We start from the raw sequence: 25046 nt of genomic DNA, 5'->3' as shown, positions 1-25046 counted from the left end.
AACCTCTTGATTTTATTCACTAACAGGAAATGATTCAGATACAGTTCTGCAAAGGCAGTCAACAAGAGGAGGTAAATTACACACACTCACTGTACTACATTTTGCTATGAAACAATTGAGTATAAAAATTATTCAGCTCTGGTGCAATTTTTTCTTCCTTCCTTTTTAGTGTTTTGGTCTCAGTTGGCACATCCAAAATATAAAACGTGATGCTTTTATCTTAGAGCTCAATACACATCACTTAATTTTTTTTAAAATACACATATCCTACAGACTCCTGGCAGAGCAATGCATCGCCAGGTGTGAGAGAGAGACAGAAACTGGGATCTCTTACAGAGAATGATGCCTGCATATAAATAATAATGAAAACCAAAGTGCTGTCGGGTCTGGGGCTATGAACAGAGGGACTTTCTTTTTCCTTTAAAGCTTGCTTTTCATAACAGAGATTTACTTACCAACATAAATGTTACACACACATCATCAAACCAGCATGTAAAAGGATCAAAATCTTTTCTGGCTCCACAACTCATCCCAACTGCTCTACAAAGCACAGCTATGGTCACAAAGCCCAGAATGACCCATCCCTTGTCAAACTGCATAGCACCAGCAGCAGAGTGGTTCTGTTACCTGAAAGTAAAGTCATCTTCCTTCCTCCTACATCTATCTGTAGAAATGAAAGAGCTGGTCTTCAGGTAGCACTTCCATGGTAAGACAGAAAGTTCATACATTTAACAAAGCTTTAACTATATTGGCTATATATATAGACATACGTACTTACAGCCCCACAGAGCAGGCAGAGGAATGATATTTGGGATACGCCACCAGCATTCTTTCACATTTTGCTGGTCAAACAACACCTTGTATGATGACTTCTCCTTTATCAGACACCTGGAGCACTGCTGTGATCAAGGACAAACTAGAGACCCAACAGCCTGTCCCTATCATCAGGTCCTGACTTTGTTGATGCAGACTACTGGCAATTATTTCCCATCATCCTTATTACAAAAGAAAAAAAAAAAGTTCCAAAGGGCCTAGTAAAACCTGCTCATGTCCTATCACTGTTCAGGTTTTAATGAAGAGCTGCAACCACATGTTCATGCCCCATACAGCCAGGCAGAACCCATGTTCAGGATAGCTCTTCTCCTGAGGCAACTGCTGGAGCAACTCATGGCAGCAAAGGGGAAGTGAGGATGTCTGGTTGAGCAATATGACCTCAACCCAACTCCATGGGCCGCAAAAGGGTAAGAAAGCAACAATTTGCCTAGTCACATGCTGAGGCTTGCTGGGAACTGGCCGCTCTTCAAAGCCAAGGGACAAGGCACCTCACAAAACGCCAGCTAGTGCCAATTTTAAAATATGGGGTTTGTAGTGTCTGGATTCCCACAGCTGGAGGGAAGGCGCTGGGCAGGGTGCAGCACAGCCGTACCCTGACACTAAAACCCCTGGCATGTTGGGCTGATGTACTCTGTTCCCATGCTCACGTCAAACGGATACCCAATTAGGAGAGATGCTTTCCTGTATACTGGATATACTGTATTTCCTAGGATATTCCAGGAATTTTACTGACATTTTTCCGTGCTGTTCTAGGGATCTATAAACACTAGCAAGGCCCTTCCTGCCCTTTCGGTTATCTTCAAGTTCAGTTCTTACATTTATTTTAAAAATGCTGGTAAACGACTTGTAGTTTTTGCTGAATCTGGCCACGGGGAGGCAGGTGGTTCATGGCTCTTTCCAGAATGATGGGTTTTTTTTTCACAGTTTACTCCCTTAAGAGTAGGCTGAAGGTGATGACCATGTGGTCCCATTTGTGTATACAGTGTTGGGAAACACAGACCAAGATTGCTCTACTGCCTTAACTGACGTTTAGGAGCAAAAAGAGGGCCACGTGAATTGGCAGGAGGCACTAGAAGTGACCATCCAATGCACCACGTTCACCAAGGTGCTCTCTCACAAGACAGCAGCAACTGCTAGGTAGGATTACTACACACTGGGCATCCTGCAAGCAACTTCCTGAGTCAGTCATCTGGTTAAAGCAAGACTTAAGTTTGGAACCTTTTCCTAAAAATGACCATGACTTGGCTTGAATAACTGTATGAGGAGGCCAAGAGGCATGCATGACCGTAGCTAAATGTGTCTGTGAATAAGGGCATCCGCAGTGAACACCGTAACTGGGCAGGTGAAGGAGGAAGGACTGCAGGGTCACGTATAGTTTAGCCAGTCTCAGGGAGAGATGTTTTAGCAACTTGTAAACGTGACAGGGGACACCACAGCAGTGCCTCAAGCAAATGCTGGCACTTCCGAAAGGCTGGCGTCCAGTGCAGGCTTGTACTACGGAGGGGTTGTTCCCTGCTTGCACAGGAGACGAGAAACGAAATTCAGTGAAAGGCACCCACCAAAGAAGGGAGGACTGGGACAACACTGCAGACGTTTGGATCAGCGAGATAACGCCAGCCTTCCTCCCCATGCACTGCTCCCACATAATAGCAGCACGGTAAGGGGATGGGACCAGGACGCACGCCGAGCTGGTGACAGCCTCAAGTGTGCAGAAATTAATGTCGACTGCTCTTGAGGGGTTACTGCTGGGCTGCACCTAAATGAGTTACATCATTAAAACAGCAGACGCTTTAAGTCCCACCTTCTGCACCTTGCCTTTCCCCTGCACATCCAGAACTATCCTCATGTTCATCATCCTCCACCTGTTGCCAGCTGTAGAAGTTTAGTGTTCCTGTTTCTAACACAATCCTAACGTAAGCGTGGACAGGAAAAACACAGTGCTAAAACCAGGTCCTCTATTTTTACATTTGTTTCAGACTGGAATTCACAGTTTGCTAACTGTATGTTTTATGTGGCTTACCAGTCCTGTAGGGCTCCCAGGACTCATCAAACCTAAAACTGAAAAGTTTACTTGCTTCTGAATTCTGCAATGCTTACGGTGTCCTATAAATCACTGCCTTGGCGGCTCATCAGGAGCCAGGATTTTTTCACACCTGCAGCACTTAGGACTTTAAAACACATCTACAGCAATTGTTACTGTGGGATGGTTTACCAAAGCAGACGCATGAGTGAAAGAACAGCTTTGATTTATTTATTTATTTATTTAACCTGTAAAGGCAGCAATCCAGTCATTTTGCTAGATGGAGAACTTGGTAGGGGAAATCACCTTGTTGATGTTTAAAAATAACCTATATACCTTCCAACCAGAACTTTCACTTTATATCTCCCTTTCTTATGAATATTTCAGGAAGCAGGCCATATATAATTAAAGACACCTGTGACACTTGTAATGCTCATCCTCCCTGTAAGAGCTGACAAAGAGCAGTAACCCTGAAATTACATTTTATAGCCCTGCTTCTTCCCAACTCCTTCAGCCCCTCTCTTATGAATTAGTCAAGTGGAAGTGTTCAGCCACATTCTTAAACAATTCCTGATAGGAGGACGCAAGCCACCGCAGCCCGCGTTACCTCGTGCTAAATAGATGCAGACAGGTACAGCCCGAATGGAGTTCAGTAGCTACTCAGAGGAAATTATCTCTAACCTCAAGTCAGCCCTTTATTTCTGCAGAGGACACGTCAGACACATGTTTAATTGAGAACACGCTGCTACAGTTAACCACAGGCAAAACTGCTGTAACGGAGATTAGCACAAGTATGCATTTAAAGCCTGTGCTCACTTGGGAATGGGGAATTATCATCAGAATACCTGCATCTGTAATGGGCCGCTGGGAACTGTTTTCAAAATTGCTTCTGAAATACTCTATTTTCAACATCCTATTATCAACTCTATTTAGGAAGCAATGGATTTAATTTAGAGAAACAGTTCAGCAAAACAGATGGGCTGCGTGTCACTTCTGGGCTCCTTCAAGACCTGTTTCCTTCCTGCATTTTGAGAAAACTCACCAGCACAGAAGGGAACAATAGTTACAAACCCCATATGCTTTGAATACATAAAACACCTATACTGGAGTCCTAAAGCTGTTTGGCAAGCCCTTCTTACTTCTGTTGCTGAGGGAAACTAGGCTGTAAGACTTTGTGACCTCTTTGTTTATCATATTCATCCATTCAATACTACTGACAGGGTGACTGCTTTCTTTGATGGCTTGTGATGAGCCTTGCCAAGTTAAATAAAGGGCTCCCTGCTATTAATCTGCTCTACTAAGGTCTCTTATTTGGCTGAACTTGTTTGTTGAACAACTATAATAGCTATAAATACTTCAGATTAACTCATAGTAGCCCCAAAGCAAAGACGAGCTATAAATTTTCAGAATAGGTGACAATTTCCAAAGTCTGAAGGAAAAGAAAGACTCTCACAGCTGAGCAGCTGAAGTGATGGTTGCACTTTCCAGCTCTGCTTTCACTCGCTGACAGCACAGATATGAACATTAAAAAGCACACACAATCAAGAAACTAGCCAAAAACATCCTTTAAATATTAACAAAGGGGGATGCAGCTCCTAAGAATGCAAGAGCAATGGGTCTACAGTTTTAAGGACTGCTTACTTCTGAAGCCACTGTCTTCATTGCCATCCCTGGCATAGCTTCTCTTGCACTAATGTGTTGTTCAGTATCTCTGCTCGCAGTCCTGGGCAACCGGTGGTCTTGCTAGAGCAGGAGTTTTGGACCAAATGTCCTCCAGAGGTTTCTGCCAACCTCAACTAGTCTGTGGTTCTGTGATCTACCAGTACTGCACAGGGACACACTCTTCGTCTTCAGACCCATATCCTCCTACACAGCCCCAGAGGCAGGCTGGCTGCCTTTCTCATGCTTTTTCAGTATTTCTTTCCAAGTCTCCATTAAGGACCCTTTAGGCTGTTTCCATTCTACCAAGTGTGCAGGTTCCTCAATGCACCCAGGAGTCCTGGTTCACCAGGACACAATCTGGCTAGGCTGAAAACCCAGGGCACATCACATCCTCTTCTGATCCTTCATACAAATGCACCTGATAAGAAGTATTGAATGTGGACAACACTGTCATTTATTCTTAACTTATTTAGAAGGCTGTAGGGCATCAAATAAGCTGATAGAAGATAACTTTAGAAATTTTAATTATATACATCGTAGCTTAGCAAAGCTATGTGTTGAAGTTATAGTCTGCCTATGCCCAGCCCAGCTTTAATCACTTCAGTAGGAAATGAGACAATCAAAATATGATTCAGAAGAAAGAAATGAGCCAGGGTCTTTTCACTGTCAAATATTAGAAAATCAAATTGATCACAAACAGCTAAGAGAGAGATTTGCTTGTCTTGTACAGAAGGAGCAATAGACCGTTCGTATTGGCTATAGATTAATTTGCTTGTCTTTATAGACAAACAATGTCCTATCAGTAATGTTGGTTATTTTTAAGGGTAAAATAGCAAGGTTTTATGTTAAAATAAAATAACAAAAAGAGAGTTTCCCTCTGAGGCAGTGAGTTGAAGTGAGAGCAACGTTTGCTTCTTAATAGCTATCAATCTTCAAAGAAAAATACAACCCTTGAATCAAAACATTTATAGTCTTCCTCATTTGCTCTCCTTCTTGCTACAGAAGCTTCTTTGCTAGATGGTGGTTAGAAGATGAGCAGTTTCCAATTATGTGGCTCCTTTGGACCTGTATCGCTGATGTACACAGTATTTAAGGGCTACTGGTCCAGCACAGAACTTCTGAGTGGCAAATCTTAACCCTCTCAGATGGATAGGTGACAACCCCATCAAGAGCACCACCAAAGGAAACCTGAGAAAGCTGCATCAGCACAGAGATTTATTCCCTCCTGACTTTTCTGAAAGGATTTCAACAGGAGAGGGCGGTGCAGGCACAAGTGAACATCTCCCAAGAAATAATTACAGCACCCTTAATCATAGGTCTCAATGAAAGAAACTACCTTGGTGTCCCTTCTTCTGGGTTCTCCGAAGGACTGTGTACTCCATGGGTGGAGTTTACTCTGGACAAGTATTGATTTACAGCAAGGTTATATTTTTACTAAAACTGTCCTGTAAACAACATCATCTGTTAGAGGAAAGAAACAGATTTTTTTTTTTTTAGGGTTTCTCCTTTTCTATTCAAATTCACATAAACAAGTTTCCAGAGAAACTTGTAGGAGTCTACAGGAAACAGACAGAGCTTTGACACAAACTTTATCTTGCCTTTTTTTTTCCCCAGTTTATTCATCAGTTCCCTAACACTGGCAATAATCTCCTATATCATGGATAAATGAAATGTAGCAAATGATTAATATTTTGTGAACTTACTAAACATGTCCTATTTTCCCATGGCAGATGTATCTAAGAGCATCAGTTTTCCATATTGGACAAACATAAGGAGAACTCCCCCGTATTTTATCTGCTGCAATAGGCACCAAAAAGGAGGATCACATTTCAAGTCCTCAAACCTTCCTCTGAAAAACGGAGTGGTTTGTCTTTCAAGTCTTCCATGAGGTCCAGGGGAGAAATAGTTAAAAAAAAATATATCTATATTAGGGTCAGCAGAGGCAGCATCATGATTTCCATGTTTTCTGTCTTCTCCAGATATGAAATGATTTCTTCTAACAATACAGAACAAAGTACTGTTCAGCAAGCGAAGCAAATTGAGGCTATGCTTCATCTTTTTCCTTTGCCAACACAATGGAGCTGTCAGTAATAACCCTGAATGTGTTCATTTTCACACATTAACCCTTTGAGTCCTGTAAATATACGTAGTCTTTTTGTCTCACGGGGGAGAAAGTATATTTTAAATTCCTGAAACAATGAAGAACAGAAATGTTAATTAAAATTTTCCTTGTACACGTGCAGGGATAACCCTCTCTTTAGCAAAGAAAAGCCCTTTTTAAAATTAAAGTCATCCTGCTGACATTATTAACATAACTCCATGGAAAAATGCATAATCTTTGCATGTCAAATGCCAAAATGACTAAGTGTACTGTATTTAATAAATATTATGTTTCTCTTTGAATTCATACACTCAGTTAATCATGCACCGATAGGTGAAAAATATTTTTAAAGCTCTAAGTATTGCAACTTAAGCACTTTAAATTTGACTGGCGTCCTGGTCTTTGCAGGTCCCTGAAGGTCTCAAATCTTCCCTCCTCGGGATGTGAGCCAGGAGGAATAACTTGGAAAAGACCGGCAGTCTCAGATCAACAGCACTTTGCCAAGTTGCATGCTGTCCCGCTGCTCTCAGGTGAATCACGGAGCACATTCATCTGTGCTGCCGTCCGCGCTGCGGCCTGCAGCTCGCCAGTGCTGATATTTGTCCTGTTTTGGGGCAGGGGAGGCATTTCTAGTCTAGGGTTAACTGGGTGTTCATGTTGCCCCATTCCCACTGAACTTGCATCCATTTGTTATTTGTTTTGACCCCCGAGCTTGGCATGGGGCTTGATTCCTTATTTCAGGGTGTCAATATTTTGGCGTGCAGGGGAGAGAATTTACAAGAGGAAATAGAGAAAATGCTAGGCCCTATCTCTGTATTTTTGAGGCTGTATTTTCAAGTCTCACTGTTTATTAGGCTTGCTTAAAATCAGATCTCAGGCTCTCTCAATACCCCAAAGGAATACAGCAAAAACAGTTTACATCACATTCTGTTGCATACCTAGCAAGAAGATTTAAATGTCACTGCAAAAGAAAACCCTGACCACAAAGTTACCACAAATGTGCGATTCTGCATAGGTGAAGAGAAGACGAAAAAGTAAGAGCTACGAGATTTCATTCATTCTCCTATTTTTATCATCACTTCTCCACCCTCAAATCAGCTATGTCCAGCCCTTGATTCACAATAAACATAACTGCAGTCAAAGGATGCAAAGTTCTTCAGTCCAATTCGGGGATATGTTGATCTGTGACATCCACCTGTCCCTAACCTCTCCCCTCAAAATCAAAGGTGTACTTGCATCCCAGCTGCAGTGGTCCTCGGCCATAACTAAAGTTCTTCTACAAGGTCTTTCACCTTGGGAGACCGGTCCTGGCCTAGCAAGGCACCTTAATAGACACGTCATCTTTAGAAAAAATAAATAATAAAAGCAAGTTGTGAGCATAGTTGTATAATTTAGCAGCTAAGTATGTAGCAGCTGTATTTAAAAGTAGCCACTATCATCCAGTGAAAGCAAATTAATTATTTAGATATGTTTATAGGATTTATAGGGCGACTGAAGCCAAAGCCAGCTAATTGAAATCCTGATAACAGATAGAAGCCTGTGCTAGATCCTACACCGTGAAATACAGAGTCTTTATTAAATAAAGCCATTAAGCAGGATGATAATCCCTGTGGCCTTAAATATGAATAAGGTGCAATGTAAATAATAAAAGGCAAAAATCCAATTTTCATGCAGTGAACTTTCAAATACTCCGCTGTTTCCATTAAATTACCTTTTATTCAACACATTGTAATGGCACTGAGGGCACATCAGGCTTCCTTGTAATACAATTATTGTTCAGCATAAAAACTGGTTTTTAACTTGAAACAGAAATGCGAAGTATTTTATTTGGTTTCTCTCGTATGTCAAATGACATGAAAATTGAGAACAAAAGCTTCATAGATGCAATAAAAGAGAAAATAAGCAAAGGAAAAATAAACACATGCAAACAAAACAGATCCAGAATGTGAAGACAAAAGAAAAAAACAGGGTACATAATAGTTGTTTTCCAGTTAATTTTACAGAGATCTAATACTGGGAAATAGAACAGGAAAACAATTTCAGTAACTAAAGTAGCTAAACTTGGATATAGGCCAAATGGAGCTGTAGCACACAGTAAGGAGGTGAAACTCATCAAAGCTCTTTAACCAGAACAAAATCTGGTGTGAAACGTCTGTCGCACTCCTTCCAAACACGAGGATGATGACAAGAGCTTGAGTGCATCAAGTGTTGCAAGAGCACACTGCTCGAGTCTGGAGGTGTGCGATCGCTCCCTGGCTCTGCCATGCTGGTAGTGGGTCCCTTTGGACGTGCTTTAACTTTTCATCTACAAAGGGAGCGCTGATATTTTTGATTTTCTGTAAAGCATTCTGTGGAGTTAAGAAACATTAACTAACAGTACCTCTATTTATTAAGGAACTGGAAACTGTAACGTAAGGTCAAGAATTCACTATTATTGCTCAGAAACAGAACATCCCTATTGGGAAATTTAAACAGTCCATTAAAGATAAGACTATACTCGCTATGGATGTCACACAATTTTTCCATTATAAGTCTTTCTGCAAATCAAAAAAATTTCTCCAGCAAAGCTTTGATGGAATAAAGAGAAAAGAATGACTCCCTATTTATTCAATTCTGTATTCAATTTGGAAGCATTATACCCAAAGAAACCTTTCAGCACGAAAAGGCAATTTTCCTTATAGCATCTTCACTGCATCAAGATGTTTAAGGAGTCAACAGTAGAGATCTGAATTACCGTAACCTCCCAAAACACATAAACATGCATTTTACAATATTTATTTTCACCGCCTGTAGCTGTATCTGCCACATCCTACTTCCTGTGCCCGTTCTCTGGTTGCAGAGTCACAGAATCCAAGAACAGTTTGGATTGGAAGGGATCTTCAAAGCTCACCTAGTCTAATCCCCCTGCCATGGGCATGGACATCTTTCACTAGACCAGGATGCTCAAAGCCCTGTCCAGCCTGACTTCGAACACTTCCAGTGCTGGACCATCCACAGCTTCTCTGGGCAACCTCTTCCAGAGCCTCACCACTCTCATTGTGAAGAACTGCTTCCTTGTATCTAATTTAAACCTGCTCTCTTTCAGGTTAACACATCTTCCCCTTTTCCTATCGCTACAAGCCTTGGTAAAAAGTTCCTCTTCATCATTCCTGTAGGCCCCCTTTTAAGTACTAAAAGGCCACAATGAGGTTTTCCCAGAACCTGCTCGTCTTCAGGCTGAACAACTCCAACTCTCTCAGTCTTTCTTCACAGGACAGGTGCTCCAGCCCTTTGACCATTTTGTGGCCCTCCTTTGGACTCTCTCTGACAGGTCCACATCTGTCTTGTGTGGGGGGACCCCAGAGCTGGACACAGTACTCCAGGTGGGGTCTCACCAGAGCAGAGTAGAGAGGAAGAATCACCTCCCTCGACCTGCTGGCCATGCTCCTTTTGATGCACCCCAAGATGTGGTTGGATTTCTGTGCTGCAAGCACACACTGCCAGCTCATGTCCAGTACTTCATCCACCAGTATCCCCAAGTCCTTCTCCACAGGTCTGCTCTCAGTCCATTCATAACCCAGCCTGTGCTGATACTGGTGGTTGTCCCATGTGCAGGACCTTGCACTTGGCCTTATTGAACTTCATGAGGTTTGCACAGGCCCACCTCTCAAGTCTGTCAAGGTCCCTCTGGATGGCATCCTTTCCCTCCAGCATATCAATGGCACCACTCAGCTTGAGGTGTCATTTGCAAACTTGCTGAGGACGCACTCAATCCCACTGTCTATGTCATTAATAAATATTGAACAGTACTGGTCCCACTATAGACCCACTATCTCCATTTGGATATTGACCATTAATTTGGTCCATCTCTGCTCCAGCGCTGCTCACTTGCAAAATGGGTAGGGAGTGTCTGAGGTTGCTCAGAAACAGCTCTGCACTACAGGCAGCCTGCCACCCCGTGCAGAGGGGCTCCTGGGGTCAAGGGGTGATGGTGATGGGGTAGAGAGACTATGTCAAAGGGTCATAGGGGCGATGGCAATGGGATTGGCTGCCCTGTTGCTGCCCAGGTGACTGTGAAGGGGCATCGGTGGTATGGGATCTCACAGGGGCACCGAGTGGGCAGGGTGGACCATGGGGATTTCCTGAGTTGTCACCTCCCATCAAGCCTGAGTGAAAACACAGTGCATCCCCCTATGCCCCAAGGAAGAATCAGCAAAACCCCTCAACAGTCCAAACCATGGTGGTGGGGACTCAGCCTCTATGTGAGACCTTTATTACTGGCAAAATTGTTTCCTTTTGCTTCTTGTGTGTGGGTAAAGAAAGTAAATACATTAAATAAGAGGGAAAGGGCAAATCTATTCATGGCATGCAGAGCAGAAAATAGTAACACCTGGCAGAGCTAAAGTGAAGGGATATAGCAACTCCATCAGTGCAAACTATTATCCTGAATAATATTTGTACAAGGTCAATGAAGCAAAGCTATTCAAATGATGTTCCTCAAGATTTTCTTCCCAGGAAGGAGATTATTCCCTTCCAGCAACACTCTCAAAAACAGCTCTGGTGAGGTGCTACGATATCGCTAGTTACTACAGTAGTGATTTCTCACACCTCCCACAAAACCTAAGTCACAGTCCTGAAGAGGCCCCCGACGCTCTCCCACGCCCGGTGGAACAGCTTGGGCATGACAGCTCTTTCACTCTTAGCTTCCAAATCTGCAGTCTCTTGGAGCTACAGGGACTGAAGGGGAAGAGGAGAAGGAAGTGAAAAAAAGAAATAAGTTCAGCCTTTCTACTACAGAGAGAGACTTTTGCTCTCTTACCACATGCCTAGTGGAACTGCCAAGTAGTAGATTACTCATTTTCCTTCATTAATTACTGAAAAAAAGCTACAAAAAACAAAACAGTGTTTATCTGAAGTTCATTCAAACAAAACTACGGAACAGCTAGGATACTGAATGCTGTGATGGTTGGGGTCTCCCCATATGATTATTTTCTTGGATCTGCAGCTAGATTACTTCAAAAAGTGAAAAATTGCTAAAGAGGCATCATTTAATGCATCTCATCAGCCAAGGAAGATCTTCAGGGGGAAAAAAATCACAACAAAAAATGCAAAGTAACCTTCACAAAGTTGCCTGAGATTCATGCTGGTCTTCATCTGCTCACTGCCATCACTCTGGGTTTACAGGCTAATGAGACAACTTCAGGCTGACCACAGTCTTTGCTCTGTGCTTGGCTTCTATTTATTTCACTGGCATTGGAAAGGAATCACTGATTCAGGGAATCGGCATCACCACCTGAAGCCTTTAAGTCATGAGTTGACTCATTGGAAAGCACATGTTCATCGAAAGCATCAGAGCAGCTGAGGAACCTCAACATTATTCGGTTTCCCATGATCTCTCATTTTAAACATGAGCTTGGACTCTTTTAACCCCAATGCTGTGCCAACAAAAAGTTTCCATCTCATAGCTATGGAGAGGATTAAATGAAATGCACTTCTCCTACATTCAAGATCCTAAAAAAACCCCACAATCTTCATAAGCAGAGGAATTTATTCTCAAGTGACTGAATTAAACAGGAAAGGGCCCCTCTGACAGAGTAACATCCTAGTGCAGAAACTGCCCAGCACTACACAAGTGGTATCACTGAGTGAATTTAAATTTTTATTTTGCATAAAATCTAACTAAAACAACAAAAAGCCAAAACACACTAAAGAGGTTGGAAAAACTTCTAGAATATTTAAGTCTCTTTTGATGTAAAACAAAGAACTATAAAGAGCTGAAAAACATCATCCATTGGGACCGTCCCCCATCCTGCCCTGGACTGTGCCCCTTTTATTGTCACTTTGGTGCACTCTGAATCCTCCTCCCATGCTCATGGGCAGGAGACAGCTGCCACCGCTGCTGCTTTCTAAGCAGGTGGTGGCCCACATGAAGAGTGGTCAAAGCAAGATGAGTCTAGGGAATTTTAATTCAATGACAAATACACCACGGCACAAGCCCATGGACTCCATTTCAGCTGTAGCAATGAGGAAGATGCTCATCAGCAACAGTTGGCTGTTACCCTCATGTGGCAGAGGTTCCTGAGCTCGGACAGGGAGGAACAGAGACTCAGAAAAAAGAGTTCATCATGCTCTCCAAATCTTATTCATCTTATTATTGACTATGCTCAAATGCTAACCTACAACGCTGTCAGGGCAAATTCTCCTTAAACACTCCCCTATTTTTTAAGATTAAGCTATTGCATGAACCCTACTCCCACAGGAAACCAAACATCAAAAATGATCCTCTCCCATTTTCTGCATGGCCTCGTGCTGCGTTTCAGTATGACTAAACACAGTACAGTCATCCCATCATTAGCTACTGCAAAGTGCTCCCCTCTCCCAGGATGCCTGGTCACTAGCATCACTGGTGGCTCGTGAAGCATTTCATCATGCACGTGGACGGTGCTCATCTTCTGGGTCCCTCTCTGGAAGGAGTTTGTCTTCTGGGTCCCTCTCTGTGCCCACCGCACAGGGAAGAGCAACAATGCCCAGCCTGAAAGCCAGGCTCTGCAATGTAGGCTAGAAAGGATTCAAATATGTGTTAATTTGGGAGATTAACAACTGAACGACCACCTGTGCCTGTGCCTGCACTCCTGAAGCTGGCGACTGCCCTGGCCCACTGAAGAGTGAGGATGCATGTGGAGAGGGAAGGAGGACAGGAGAGCCCTGGATGGGCTGCTCCTGCCCACTCTTGCCCTCTGGACGTCTTTGACCAGCGCCAGAGCACTGCAGGAAGGGGACAATGACACAGATCCTTTCCTGGACCTTCTGTTACCACTACTAACACAGCAGTTTGCTTCTGGGGTTCCTATTTTTAGTAACTTTTTAAAGGTGGGTGAAACATTTGGGAGAGGAGATGCATTAAAGAGCATCACAAACTCTCCCGAGTCCCTCAGAGGACCGTGGTGACTTAATGCACCAAACCCATTTCCCATTCTCATTCAAGGGCAGACAAGGTTATCTCATTCAAGGGCAGACAAGGTTATCTTCTCAGCTTTACACGCTGCAGAAGGCAGCAAATTTGATGCTATATTTTATATTGAAAAAAAAATAGAATAGGCAAAACCAAGTCTTAGCAACAGAGATTTTGGTGTTATAAAATGCTTATGAAACAAACATTAAAATCAGAAAAACTGGAAAGCAAAAGCCCTGTGGCTCTCTACACCTGCGCATCTCTTGCAGCATGCTGCTGGCAAGACAAAGGGAGGAAGACACCGACCTTCCCCTTAGCTACTTGCTCCCTTGTTTTCGAGGCCTGGGATGAGTGGGAGATGGCCGTTCAACCCTGGCTGTTGAGTTTTGGTTTGTTAATAAGCACAAAATGACCTCTCCCTGGCTGGACAATATTACAGACGCTGAACCCTACACAGCCTCTTCTTTCAAGAGTGCTAAATTATTTTTAACAGTAATGACTACAGTGATAGTCCCACTATGGAAATATACACTCTGTTAAAAGCGAGACTGACCGCATATAAAAGGAAGTCCTGTGTTTATCAAAAGAACAGATATAACTCAAGCTAGGAAAAAATAAAGTTTCCATTCTGCAATATAGATCAAAAGTACTATACTTCCCTTTCAGAAAATAATTTACTGATTTTTCATTATTGAAAAGTTATGATTGGTTCGGATTTCATGTTGCTGCGTGACTGTGAAATATAAATAATCAGATGTTTTCCACTATGATCTAACGCCATGATTACCTATAGAGCAAAAGAGAATAAGCAAAAAAAATTCATCCCATGGTTGTCAACTATTATTTTACTGGATTTTATGACGTGTATGTATGACTGTATTCTCCAAGGGCTTTTTTATTATTTGTTTTAGAAAGGAAGTATGTGAAAGAACGAGGCTCTTCACACGAAAACTCTTGGCTGAAACGCAAGATGCTCTGGGCTGAACATGAAGCCATCCACGCCTGCCTCTTCCACGGTGCTGCGCCCTCCCGGCTTGGAGCCAGCGAGACGCAGCAGCCCCAGTGCTGATGAACCCTGCCCACTTGACATGCTGCAGCTCACGCTTCTGCCAGGAAAGCCTCTGCTATTTCTGTCTCTTATCTTGTGATGTTTCAGCACAAAATTGCAAGGAGGCTTGGCAGCAAGGACCAGAAGAGCCCCTCATGATGGGTCTCAGCATCCTCAAGGAACAGGCACCTCTCAGCAGGCTGGTACCCATTCCCCCGCCTCCCCTCCAGCTGAATCCTGCTCTGCTTGCTGGATATCCCTCCTCCCTCACAGGACAAGCACAGATCTGTATTTTTGGGGTAGGAGAGGAGGCTGCCTACGTGCACAGCTATCACCCCTTGAGCAGGCATGCCCCATCATGGGAGGAGGGTCACAAGCAGGCACATGTCCAGAGACACAGCAGGACCAGCTACTGCGCCAGGACACGACACGTGTTACCATGTCCAGCACATGGTAACAATACTGCATGATTTACTGAATTGGAGAGGGACTCAAGCAGAATGCACGGAACAGGCTTTTCTGTCAAAAAACTATACGTTCAGGGAGATGTATATATATTGCACACACACACACACACACATATATTTGTGTGTGTGTGTCTTATTTACAGATAAGTAAATCTTAACTGAAGTAAATCAAATCAATCAATCAAAACAAAATCTTCCTTCTACTTCCTTCTACTTTACTGAGTTAAAATAATTAAAAATTCATAAATTATTACTATCATTGAAAATGAAAACATATTGATTTGCTTATAGGGATGGCAATATAGCAAACCTGATACAAGCTGCAATAAAAGCATTTCAAAACATGTAAGAAGGCAGCCTGTCAGAAGCTGTTTGAAACTGAAATTGGAAATGAAAAAGAAAATTCATAAAATCATGTCTTTTTATAGTAACTCACAGAGGAGTTTTTTCTTGGAAATAAAATTAAAATTAATCCTGAAATTAATCTGAAAATAAATATGTTCAATAACACTTACTGAAACGATCATTTAGGAAAGTAAACATGATAGTGCCTGTATCTGGCTAACTGTCTTGGCTGTCACGTGGAAGGCAATCGGGTGGCAGCACAGCGAACACGGCCACATCCCTTTCTTTTTGGTTAGGACCGTAACACCCTTACCCACAGTCCATCCACAACTGCACAATCCAAACTTAAGATCTTTCTTGCCCTCTACCCATCTTGCACCTAAACCCACTTTAATCAACTGCAGCAATTAACGAACCTTTGTCCAGAAGGGGAAAGACTTGAACAGCTTAATGAGACAGTAATACATATTAAAATCAATATTATTCAGACGATGTGTGTATTCTAGTCCTCCCTCTGAAAATAACTGAGACTGTAGGAGAAATGATCATTAGCATTTTGATAACAATCTTGCCAGCCTTCCGATAAAATATTTTCTCTTTAAAGGAAAACTGGGATTTGTTATCTCATGCAAGCAGACAATTCTAAAATTAGCAACGGTCAATTCATATTGGCTTGGATCAGACCTTTAAAAAAACTTGGAACAAAACCTACGGCTAACTTGCCTGGATAATCAGACTCTCATGCCTGTTGCTGTGACAGCAGAAAGACACTCTAAGCATCAACTAAGAAGCAACCTCTTCCCATAAACACCATTTTTGTGCACAGAAAGGCACTCCTTAACCATATACAGCTTGAGTTTCACTTGTCTGATAAATCATATTCCAGCTGACAGTTAACACAGGGGACAAATTCCTCACTACCACAAACTCTTAAGGTATCTTCAAAACAAAATGTGGCTGAACACCGCAGAGCAGGAAAGGGCTTTGCACCTTCATCCCGTCGCCGTCACGAGTAGACGAAAATTCCTCAGCATCCCCAAGTCAAGTTCTGTTATGAGATCACCATGGCGAAAGAAAACAGTCCCATCTCTCTCTTTTTTCAATTAGCGAATCCCACAGCCTTCCCTCCTCTGGCACCCAGCGCTGCAAACCAGACTGCTAAGCCTTCCAGTTTCTAAAACAGGACAAGATAGAGACCTGCTGCAGAAACAGCTTCACAGCGTTCATGAGGACACACGTCCCTCAGAAAGCCCTGCTCTGGGGTCAGCCACACACAAACAGGCCGGTCGCACCAAAAATCCCAACCGCTCCAATGGGACAAGAAGCCAAACTTTGGCAGGGGCCAACCCATGCTTTAAAAGTGCCAGAAACCAGTTATGAGGCAAACTCAACTGTGGTTTTCACTATTTAACCCCTTGATAGCTGGCCTAAAGATGCAAAGGAGTGAGCCTGGTGCCAGACACCAGGTCTTCCCAGTGATCCCCATTAGAGGAGGGGTGCAGCCCCATCAGCTCCTTTGGGCAGATGTTAGGCTGCACAGCGCCTGAGTTCGCAGGTGACCCCGGCTAACAGCAAGCTCTGCTGAGCCGATGGAAGTTACGCTGAAAAGACTGGGCAGAAAGTGCTCTTAATTCCAGATGTTTTACATTTTTCTCTCCACTTTTGAAAACAAAATGTCTTCTTAATACCAAAAGTAATATTCGCTCCTTCTGTCCTTCCCCTGAACTGAGAGGCATTTCATGTACATTTATTGTTAAATTAACGTTTGTTCTTTTTAACCAAATAAAAACGTTCAAATTACATGCAAAGACAATTAAATTAAATTATTGAGCACAGCCTGTGGGGGTGTTTTTTTAAAGCTATTGAAACATTTTAAAGGTTTTTCAGCAATGCTCTAGCAACATAAGCAAAACTTCCCCCAAAGAGGAGGTAACGAGTTTAACATTACTGCTGAGGAAGAGGGTAAGAGAGCCAAGCGAGTAAAACTAGCACATCAGCACCCCCCACCACCACCACCCCGGACTGTCAGAAAAAGGCACGGCTCAAGCTGTCAGAGAAATCCGAACTGGCAGAAGAAAGAGGATCTGGGGCTGGTAAATGGGGAGAACCCAGGCCCATCTGCACGATGCACTAGGAAGAAATTTTTTCTAATTTTTTCCACTCTCCTTTTTTGGTCTGGTTTGTTGTTGGTTTTGGTTTTGGTTTTGTTTTTTAACTTTCTCTTTTGTGTAACGGTTGGGCCAGTAACTTTCCAGCCACAGTACCAGCCTGCTCCACGCAAGAGGCTTCTGTAATGGGGAGGGGTTTGGTTTGGTGCAAGTCTAGGGATGAGTCGGTGGCTTTCAGCTGGCACTGCGCTTCCCCGTTGCTCACTCCCCAGCTGCAGAAGCGCAGCTGCTGCGGGAGCTGGGGCACGGCCAAGGTCGTGCAGCTTTCTCAAATCCCATAGTTTATCTTTGTCCAGGCTCTCATGTCCTATTAGAACTAATCTTGGGTTCTTCCCATGACAGCTCACCCCAGATCGGGAAAACCTGTTGTAAAATATCAGATTTTAACAAAACCACATTGAAAACTCTCGCGGAAAATTCAGCTCGGTATGTGATGAGTGAGAGCTGGAAAGCTGAAACCGCGTGTATCCCCAAACAGTTTTGGTCTACAGAAGTCACCAAGTCCCTGAAAACTGAATGAATCCAGTGGAGTAGAGGTCAGCAATTACAATGTTGCAATGCTTAAAGACATTAATCAGAGTGAAATATTGGTTATATCTGGCCTTTTGCAGCTTAAGGAAAGGCTTCTAAGGAAGAGAAGACTTCAAAAGGAAGTGGCCTCCCATAGTTATGGATGTTACAGGTGGGATACCGACGTGCGAGAGGGAATTATGGTTTTTATCTGAAACTCAAGCAGTCCTTCTTAACAGAGAGAGCATGAAATGTTGAAAAGAATAGTGAAATTAGAGGAGAAATTCTAAATACAACAGCACAAAACTCAAGAAGTACCCAGACAGACTTTTCAAGTTGAGATAGCAATGGGATTATTAACCTAAAATCATGAGGCAGTGAACAAAGATAGCTCTAGACTGTAAGAAAAGACTGTCCCAGAGCATAAAATCCTCCATGGATAAATAAAACATTGTTGTAGCATTTTACATGGCAGCTTATTGACCGCACGGGCACGGCATTGTCTAGAAAGAGCACCATGGCACGCGTCGCCTCCCCCTGACCCGCACCAGTACGGGCACACACAGCATAAACAGCCAGTGGCTTCAGCCTGTCCGACCCGCTGGGCACCCAGCAGCACCAGGAGGCTACCTGAAAGTGAACCAATAAAGATGAGAAACATGGAATACAGCATACTGCTACAGCCCGTACGCAGACCTCATCGCTGCATCCCCGCACCAATGCTCCCCACAAATGAAGTGCAGTGTCTCTGCCAAACCCCATTCAACAGCCGAAAATAACTGACACGGCTTTGCAATCTCCCCAGATCCCAGCCTCTCCAGTGATAACTCTGCGTTTGCAGACAGCAGAGGTTTAAGGGAGGTGGGCAAAAATTGCCAGAATTAAGATGTGCACAGGATCTTATGGCTAAGAGTCTTGCAAGTCTCTCCACCTTCTCTTTGAGTAACCAGCTACCCAGCGCTGTCATACGCTCAGCGTTACCAGCGTTCGCCATGAGTCATTCAGTGGGATGACGTGCAGGGATTAAACTTAGCATTCACATTTGACAGCAAGAGGAGTCCCACGGAGGCACTAACTAACAGGAAGGACCTGGGGCTAGCTGGCACAAAGTCCTCTCCATGGCGTCACGACTCTTCCAGGTGTGACTGAGCCACTGCTGGCCACCCCAATCCAGAAGGAAAAGTCCACGCTGTCAACACTGGCATCCTTTGGTCACATCAGGCCCATCATGCATTTTTCTAGCTTGCAAGTAAAAGTTAACAGCATCATCCAAAGATGGGTAAAAATACTCAGTTTCTGGAAAACATAATGGACATGAAGATGACACGTGCAAATGGCGGGTTTCCTGAAAAGCGTAAGAGCTCAGCGAATGATGAATTTATCTGACTCAGCCCCTCAGTAATCTCCTCTCCTATGTTCACTCACTTCTGTGAGGACAGCTTTAATTGCTGGCATTTAAAATACTCCTGGCTATATTTTTCACAATACCCTTTACTATGATTGTTCATCTCCTGTGTTGAAACACACATTTTTTACCCATCTGCCAGACAAAAAAAAAAAATCCTCAAGATCAGAGACTGTGACATGTGGAATATCAGTCCTATTTGGACAGCTTTATGACAAAGTTCAGGCACTGGCCAGCCAAACTACAGTATCAGAGGCAAATAAATCAGAGAGAAAGAACAAAAGTAAAATAAGGCCACGTGTCTATGCATACTGTGTGCTGCTGACAAGAGTGGCACTCCTATCTGTGCAAAATCCATCATCAAAAAGCCAAGTGGAAGAAGCTCCTCTGCCCAGGGCAAAGCGTGTCCCCTACACAACCCACTGCTGCTTGTGACGGATGTCACAACACCAGCCGCTTCCTCTCACGTAACCCAGGGTGGGATCTTCACCTGACAGGCAGTGTATCCAAGAAACAAACTGTGGAAAATTACTGCAAGGTCTAGCCCACGGTCAATCCCCTGTAACCAGTGTAGGATGAGGTAGGACTCATAAAAAATAATGACTCAATGTCTCTTTTGGAGAATTTCTACAAATAGAGCAACCGAAAAGCCCAGATAGCAGATCAGCGCTGCTCCCTCTGCTTGCAAAACTCCTACGAAGCCCAGGGTAGTCACCTTTCCCCTGGGCTAGCAAATTGCAGCCTTCCACCTGAAATGGTGAAACAGTTCTGCAAAGCTGAGACATGGGAGAAGCATCCAGCGCAACGCAGGGGAGTGCAGCACATCCGTCACTTCACTCAAGCACGCTGACACGTCATTTTCCTTATGCACGCGTCTTATTCTCTGCCGTTACCCACACCCTCGTCTGGTAATGCACCACATGCCTATCCATCACTTCAGCCATGTTCTCTCTTCTGGGAAAACCGAGACGTGTTTTGTTTTTATAGGTTGTTTCTTTTTCATGCAAATATTGTTCTCAGTTTGTATTGCAAGCAAGCAAGCAATAAACCCCACACCTGGAGTGGGAGATGCTTGGTTTGGGAGGGAATTACTAAAGACTTGCATGCATTTAGCTGGCTATTTGATCTTGAGAACTCCTGAAAAAAAATCTAGTTTATAAACTGCAATAATTGTTTAAAAAAATAAAATAAAAAAAAAAAACAAACAAAAAAACCCAAACACCTAAGCCCCACACACAGTAAAGAGGGCAGATTTACCATAAGGCCTCAACAATCTAAGGGAGCCATTTACTTTGACAGAACCTGAATTCTCCAAGCGATTCTACAGTGGTAATGGAAACAGAGGAGCCAATAAATTATAACCTTGTGAGCAATGCGCCTACCATTATAAACCACTCTTAGCCTCCTGCTTTATCCCCTGGGGGTTCCCCTCTAACAGATGCTGGATTTCCTTTCCCTCACTTTTCCACTGTGCTTTTCCAGCATTCGAAACCTTTTACAATGTCTAATAGCATGCTCTGCATTTACATAGTATCTGCAATGTGAACATCCCAAAATACGTTGTACCATTTAGAAGCAGGCTGTTATTTTTCACAGGCTGAAATAGAGGCACTAGGAGATTGGCTTACCAAAGGTCACCTACCACTATTCATCAATAGCATCCCAAATATTTTTCAAGCGCATATTAGTAGGTAAACATCACTGCCAGACCTCTCATGCCAAAGATGTATACCACATATCTTAAAACATCTACGGTATTTTGGAAGTGTTTCTGAAGAATGGATCTCAGACAACTTTCAGAACAGCCCCAGTGCCAGTTCACCCCCAGCCCACCCACTCTGGCACTGGGTTTCAGCACTCTGGATAGACCAAGTCTGTGTGAAACGCTGGGAAAAGGAGGACCAAAGACTGGAAAAAGAAATGCAAAAGCCCCAGAGTTTTGCCAAAGCAATAAACAACATTTGTTGATTTTGCAAAGAAGACTTCTATGCAAAGAAGACTTCCTCAGCGTGTAAGGTGTAGAAGCAAAACACAGGCTTAACAGCAACACAGAAGCTGGCCCTGCTCTGTCTCCTAAGGTTAATTAAAATTCTCATAGAAACAGATCCCTGGTGTGATTCTAACGTATCGGTCCAAGGATCTGGGCAAGACTGAAGTCTGATAGAAGTGACCTTGGCTCTGTGCCATTACATGTCACAATCAGCAGTTTCCTTCCTAACCAAAAAGCCCATAATGGTATTGTCCCATTTTGTACATCACATTACCTGAAATGAAAGGTATTAATTAGTAAAATAGTGTAATTTGCATTTAAGCCCCAGGCAGCAAATCTACAGCAATTTCTGAAATTAAAAAAAAAAAATTAATCCAAAAATCATATATCATAAAGAATCACTTCAGCTCTCTCCAAGGGAGCTAAGCTGTCAAAGACCAACATTAAGACCGAAAAAGGTGCAATTCTGCTCTTCAGTAGCAGCCTCAAAAAGCCTAATTCTAGGCTGGTTTCTACCATCTATTGTTTAGTACAGAGAGAGGTGCTGTACTCTTGTCTCCAGGACAGCTCAGCAATCAGCTGTATCAGCAGCTCCAAGGAAGATTATTCTCCCCTGCTGCTTTTTTTAAAAGCAGATTAGTTCAGACTTTCTTTCACTGTAATGAACCTTGTAAGGATCAAGCACACTGCATTGATTTCCTGGATAAAATGGTGCGGTCAGTCAAAAGGCCAAGCAAACAGTTTCACAGACCCACTCCGCCCCAGTAGACCGACTGCCCCAGAATCATCACCCATCAGCTCCAGCAAGGGGAAAAAAATGCAGTTGTTAACCAGAAAAGCCAAAACATGATTCTCAGGTCATGTGTAACTTTACTTTCTGTCAAATTCAGATGAGTAACAACTCACACAGACAACAGAACTGAAGATGCTCACCATAGTGCTATTCAGTCAGAGCCAGTAAATGACAGAACATGACGTGTTTTTATTTACTATACAATATCTGCAATAATGGCTAGGGAAGCGCCTTCTTAAAAAACCTGCCAATTTAAGGTAAAATAATGAAAATTCAACTTCTCTAAAAATTTGCATTAACATACAAAGTTACTCTCAAGTAACTTTCCCCATCAAGAAGTTCCTTACGTCCACACCCCCCTGCAACATTCTAGCTTGACTAGGATTTAAAGGCATGAAAACCAGGGACTGTCTTCTTGCCGGACAGTCACAAATGCTTGGTCAGGGTGCAAGAGCCCGCCTCCGCAACACCAACGCTGCAGGTGCAACAAGCCTGCCATGCAGACCCCACCTCCCATAAGAGAAGATGATCTGGACATCAAACCAGACCACGAGGATATCATATTTTAAGGAATCTAATCAATGCAAACTTCCCTTTTGGTAATGCTGAAACTCAAGATGACAGGAGCTTTCTGCTACAACAAAGCCACAAAAATAAGTTTGTTGAAAAACAAATAAACAAAAAAAAAGTGGAGGGCAGTATCCCATTCCCTTTTTTCTTCTTTAAATTTGACAAATTGTTATTAAATACCCGAAGATCACTGCAGTCTACAGCTCAGTAATAAAGGACCTACCCTTCCAGCAATATTGCCAAGCATATTTCACTTCAGACTCCAAAACTGTATTTTATGGAACAATGTATGGTATTTACCATCATTTCCTGTAGGCAAAACTTCAAAATGCCGGTACAGGTCTATTCATTTTTCTCAGGAAAAAAAAAAAAACAAAATCAACCCAACAACTTGGAAATGAATTAATTGAAACATTTACTATTGCAAGACAACTTCACAAGGAATCTCTGCAGTGACCTTTCCAAACCAAAAGCCTTTGCATTCAACTACAGGTCAAGCAGATTTCATAAAAGATCAAAGACAATTAGATCTACCCATTCTATATGTGACATTAGAAGTAAGAGGAAGTTGACAGCCTTCAGGGCGCCCCCATTCCAAAGCTTCCTAAAGAGGTCCTATAGTAAATATTATCGTGTCAAATTATACAATAACACAGAACACTGGGAGGAATTGATCTTGTCCCCTCAGAGTCAACGAAACCCTCGCCATTGATTTTAAAGGGAGCAAGACGGGGCACTCGATTGCAGCTTTAACATAAATAAATGCATATGCTGCAGTCCTCTCCTTCAATAAATCACACGCCTTATACATAAAAATGAAATTACATTCCCTTGGGAAGTGGAAACTTTGGCTCCAGACCCCACTCAGTCCTGGCTGTCAGGACTCTGCGTGGCTGGAACCTCCACAGCCAGCGTGGGGGGAAACTCGGGAGTGAGACAAAAGCGCCGGGTACGGGACCGGCCGAGTATTTGTAGGGCCCGATCCCGGCGGGCAGCATCCCGCCTGCACCTGGCAGGGGCCGATACGCCGGGGGGGGGGGGGGGGGGGGGGAGCGAAAAAAAGCGCTTTCGAAGCTTTCGTTTTGGGGTTTCTCAACTCCAGGAGCCACGTCAGGTTCGGCGACACCGGGGGCTGCCCCGGGGGCCCGTCGGGGCGGGAGCTGCCGGACAGCCGGTACGCGCCCTCCCCGGAGTACTTTGAGGACATCCCCGTCCGAGCCTCCCATCTTTACATCGGGAGGGGCAGGGGGGCAACCGCTGCCGCCGACCACAAGTGTGGGGAGAGGCCGATGCGGGGGTGCCCTGCCGGGGGAACAGCCTCCGCCGCCCCGCGGGACGTCCCGCCGGCGAACCGGGACCGCCCGGCGCTCCGCGGGGACGCCCGCACTCCCGGCCGCGATCAACCCCCTACTCGCCTTAGCCCGGTACACCCCCCCTCCGCGACCCCCGGCACCCACCTTTCCCAGCAAGGCGCTGCGGCTGGCAGCCGCCAGCTCCCGCAGGCTGGCGGCGGCCGAAGCGGCGGCGGCGGGGGTGGCGGCGGCGGCGGCGGCGGGCTGGGGGTACGCGGTAGCCGGGGCGGTGGGACTGCCGCTGGCGCCCCCGGCGGTGCGGGGCCGCTGTCGGATGCCGTCCAGGAGGCGGACGAGGAGGATGTTGGCGGGCAGCTCGTCCACGCCGCAGCCCACCAGGATGCGGCACTCGGGGCAGCGCAGTTCGTGGCGGGAGCTGACGATGCTCTCCAAGCAGCGGCGGCAGAAGGTGTGCTGGCACGGCAGCACCTTGGCCGTGGTGTCCAGCCGCTCCAGGCACACGGAGCACTCCAGCAAGTCCAGCAGCGACGACTCGTCCATCGCCAACGCCGCCGGCTCCCGCTCCGCCGCCGTTCCGCCGCCGCTCCGCCGCCCCCTCGCCTCCGCCTCCGCCCCCGCCCCGCCGCCGCCGCCGCCGCCGCCTCCGCCTCCCCTCCGCGGGGCAGCGCAGGGCCCCGACGCCCTTAGGGCCACCGCGGCCGGCGGCAGAGGGGCGGGGGGGGAGACAGCGGGGCGGCGGGGGCCATCGGGGCGGCGGGGCTGCCCACGGCGGCGGGCCGCGACGACCTCGGGAGCTGCCTGGCCGGCGCTGCCCAAAACCGCTGTACGGGGCAGAGATGATGCCAGCGGGGCGGTGCGGGAGGGCAGCACCTGCCTGCGCGCGCCTTCC

At 44.7% G+C, this 25046-nt stretch overlaps 1 protein-coding gene across 1 annotated transcript in view; it reads right to left on the bottom strand.

Annotated features, from left to right (window-relative positions):
- The window catches only part of SH3RF3 (SH3 domain containing ring finger 3), a 256622-nt gene extending 231801 nt beyond the window's left edge, over nt 1-24821 (bottom strand). Inside the window, exon 1 of the mRNA XM_086769934.1 lies at nt 24302-24821. Coding sequence (XP_086626060.1) covers nt 24302-24697 — 396 coding nt within the window. The 5' untranslated portion in view covers nt 24698-24821. The remainder of the gene's footprint in view (nt 1-24301) is intronic.
- Nucleotides 24822-25046: the final 225 nt, after the last annotated feature.

This window comes from Chlamydotis macqueenii, chromosome 1 (genome assembly GCF_036417535.1).
Source record: "Chlamydotis macqueenii isolate bChlMac1 chromosome 1, bChlMac1.mat, whole genome shotgun sequence".
Taxonomy (NCBI): domain Eukaryota; kingdom Metazoa; phylum Chordata; class Aves; order Otidiformes; family Otididae; genus Chlamydotis; species Chlamydotis macqueenii.
This window is presented reverse-complemented; position numbering and strand designations above follow the sequence as displayed.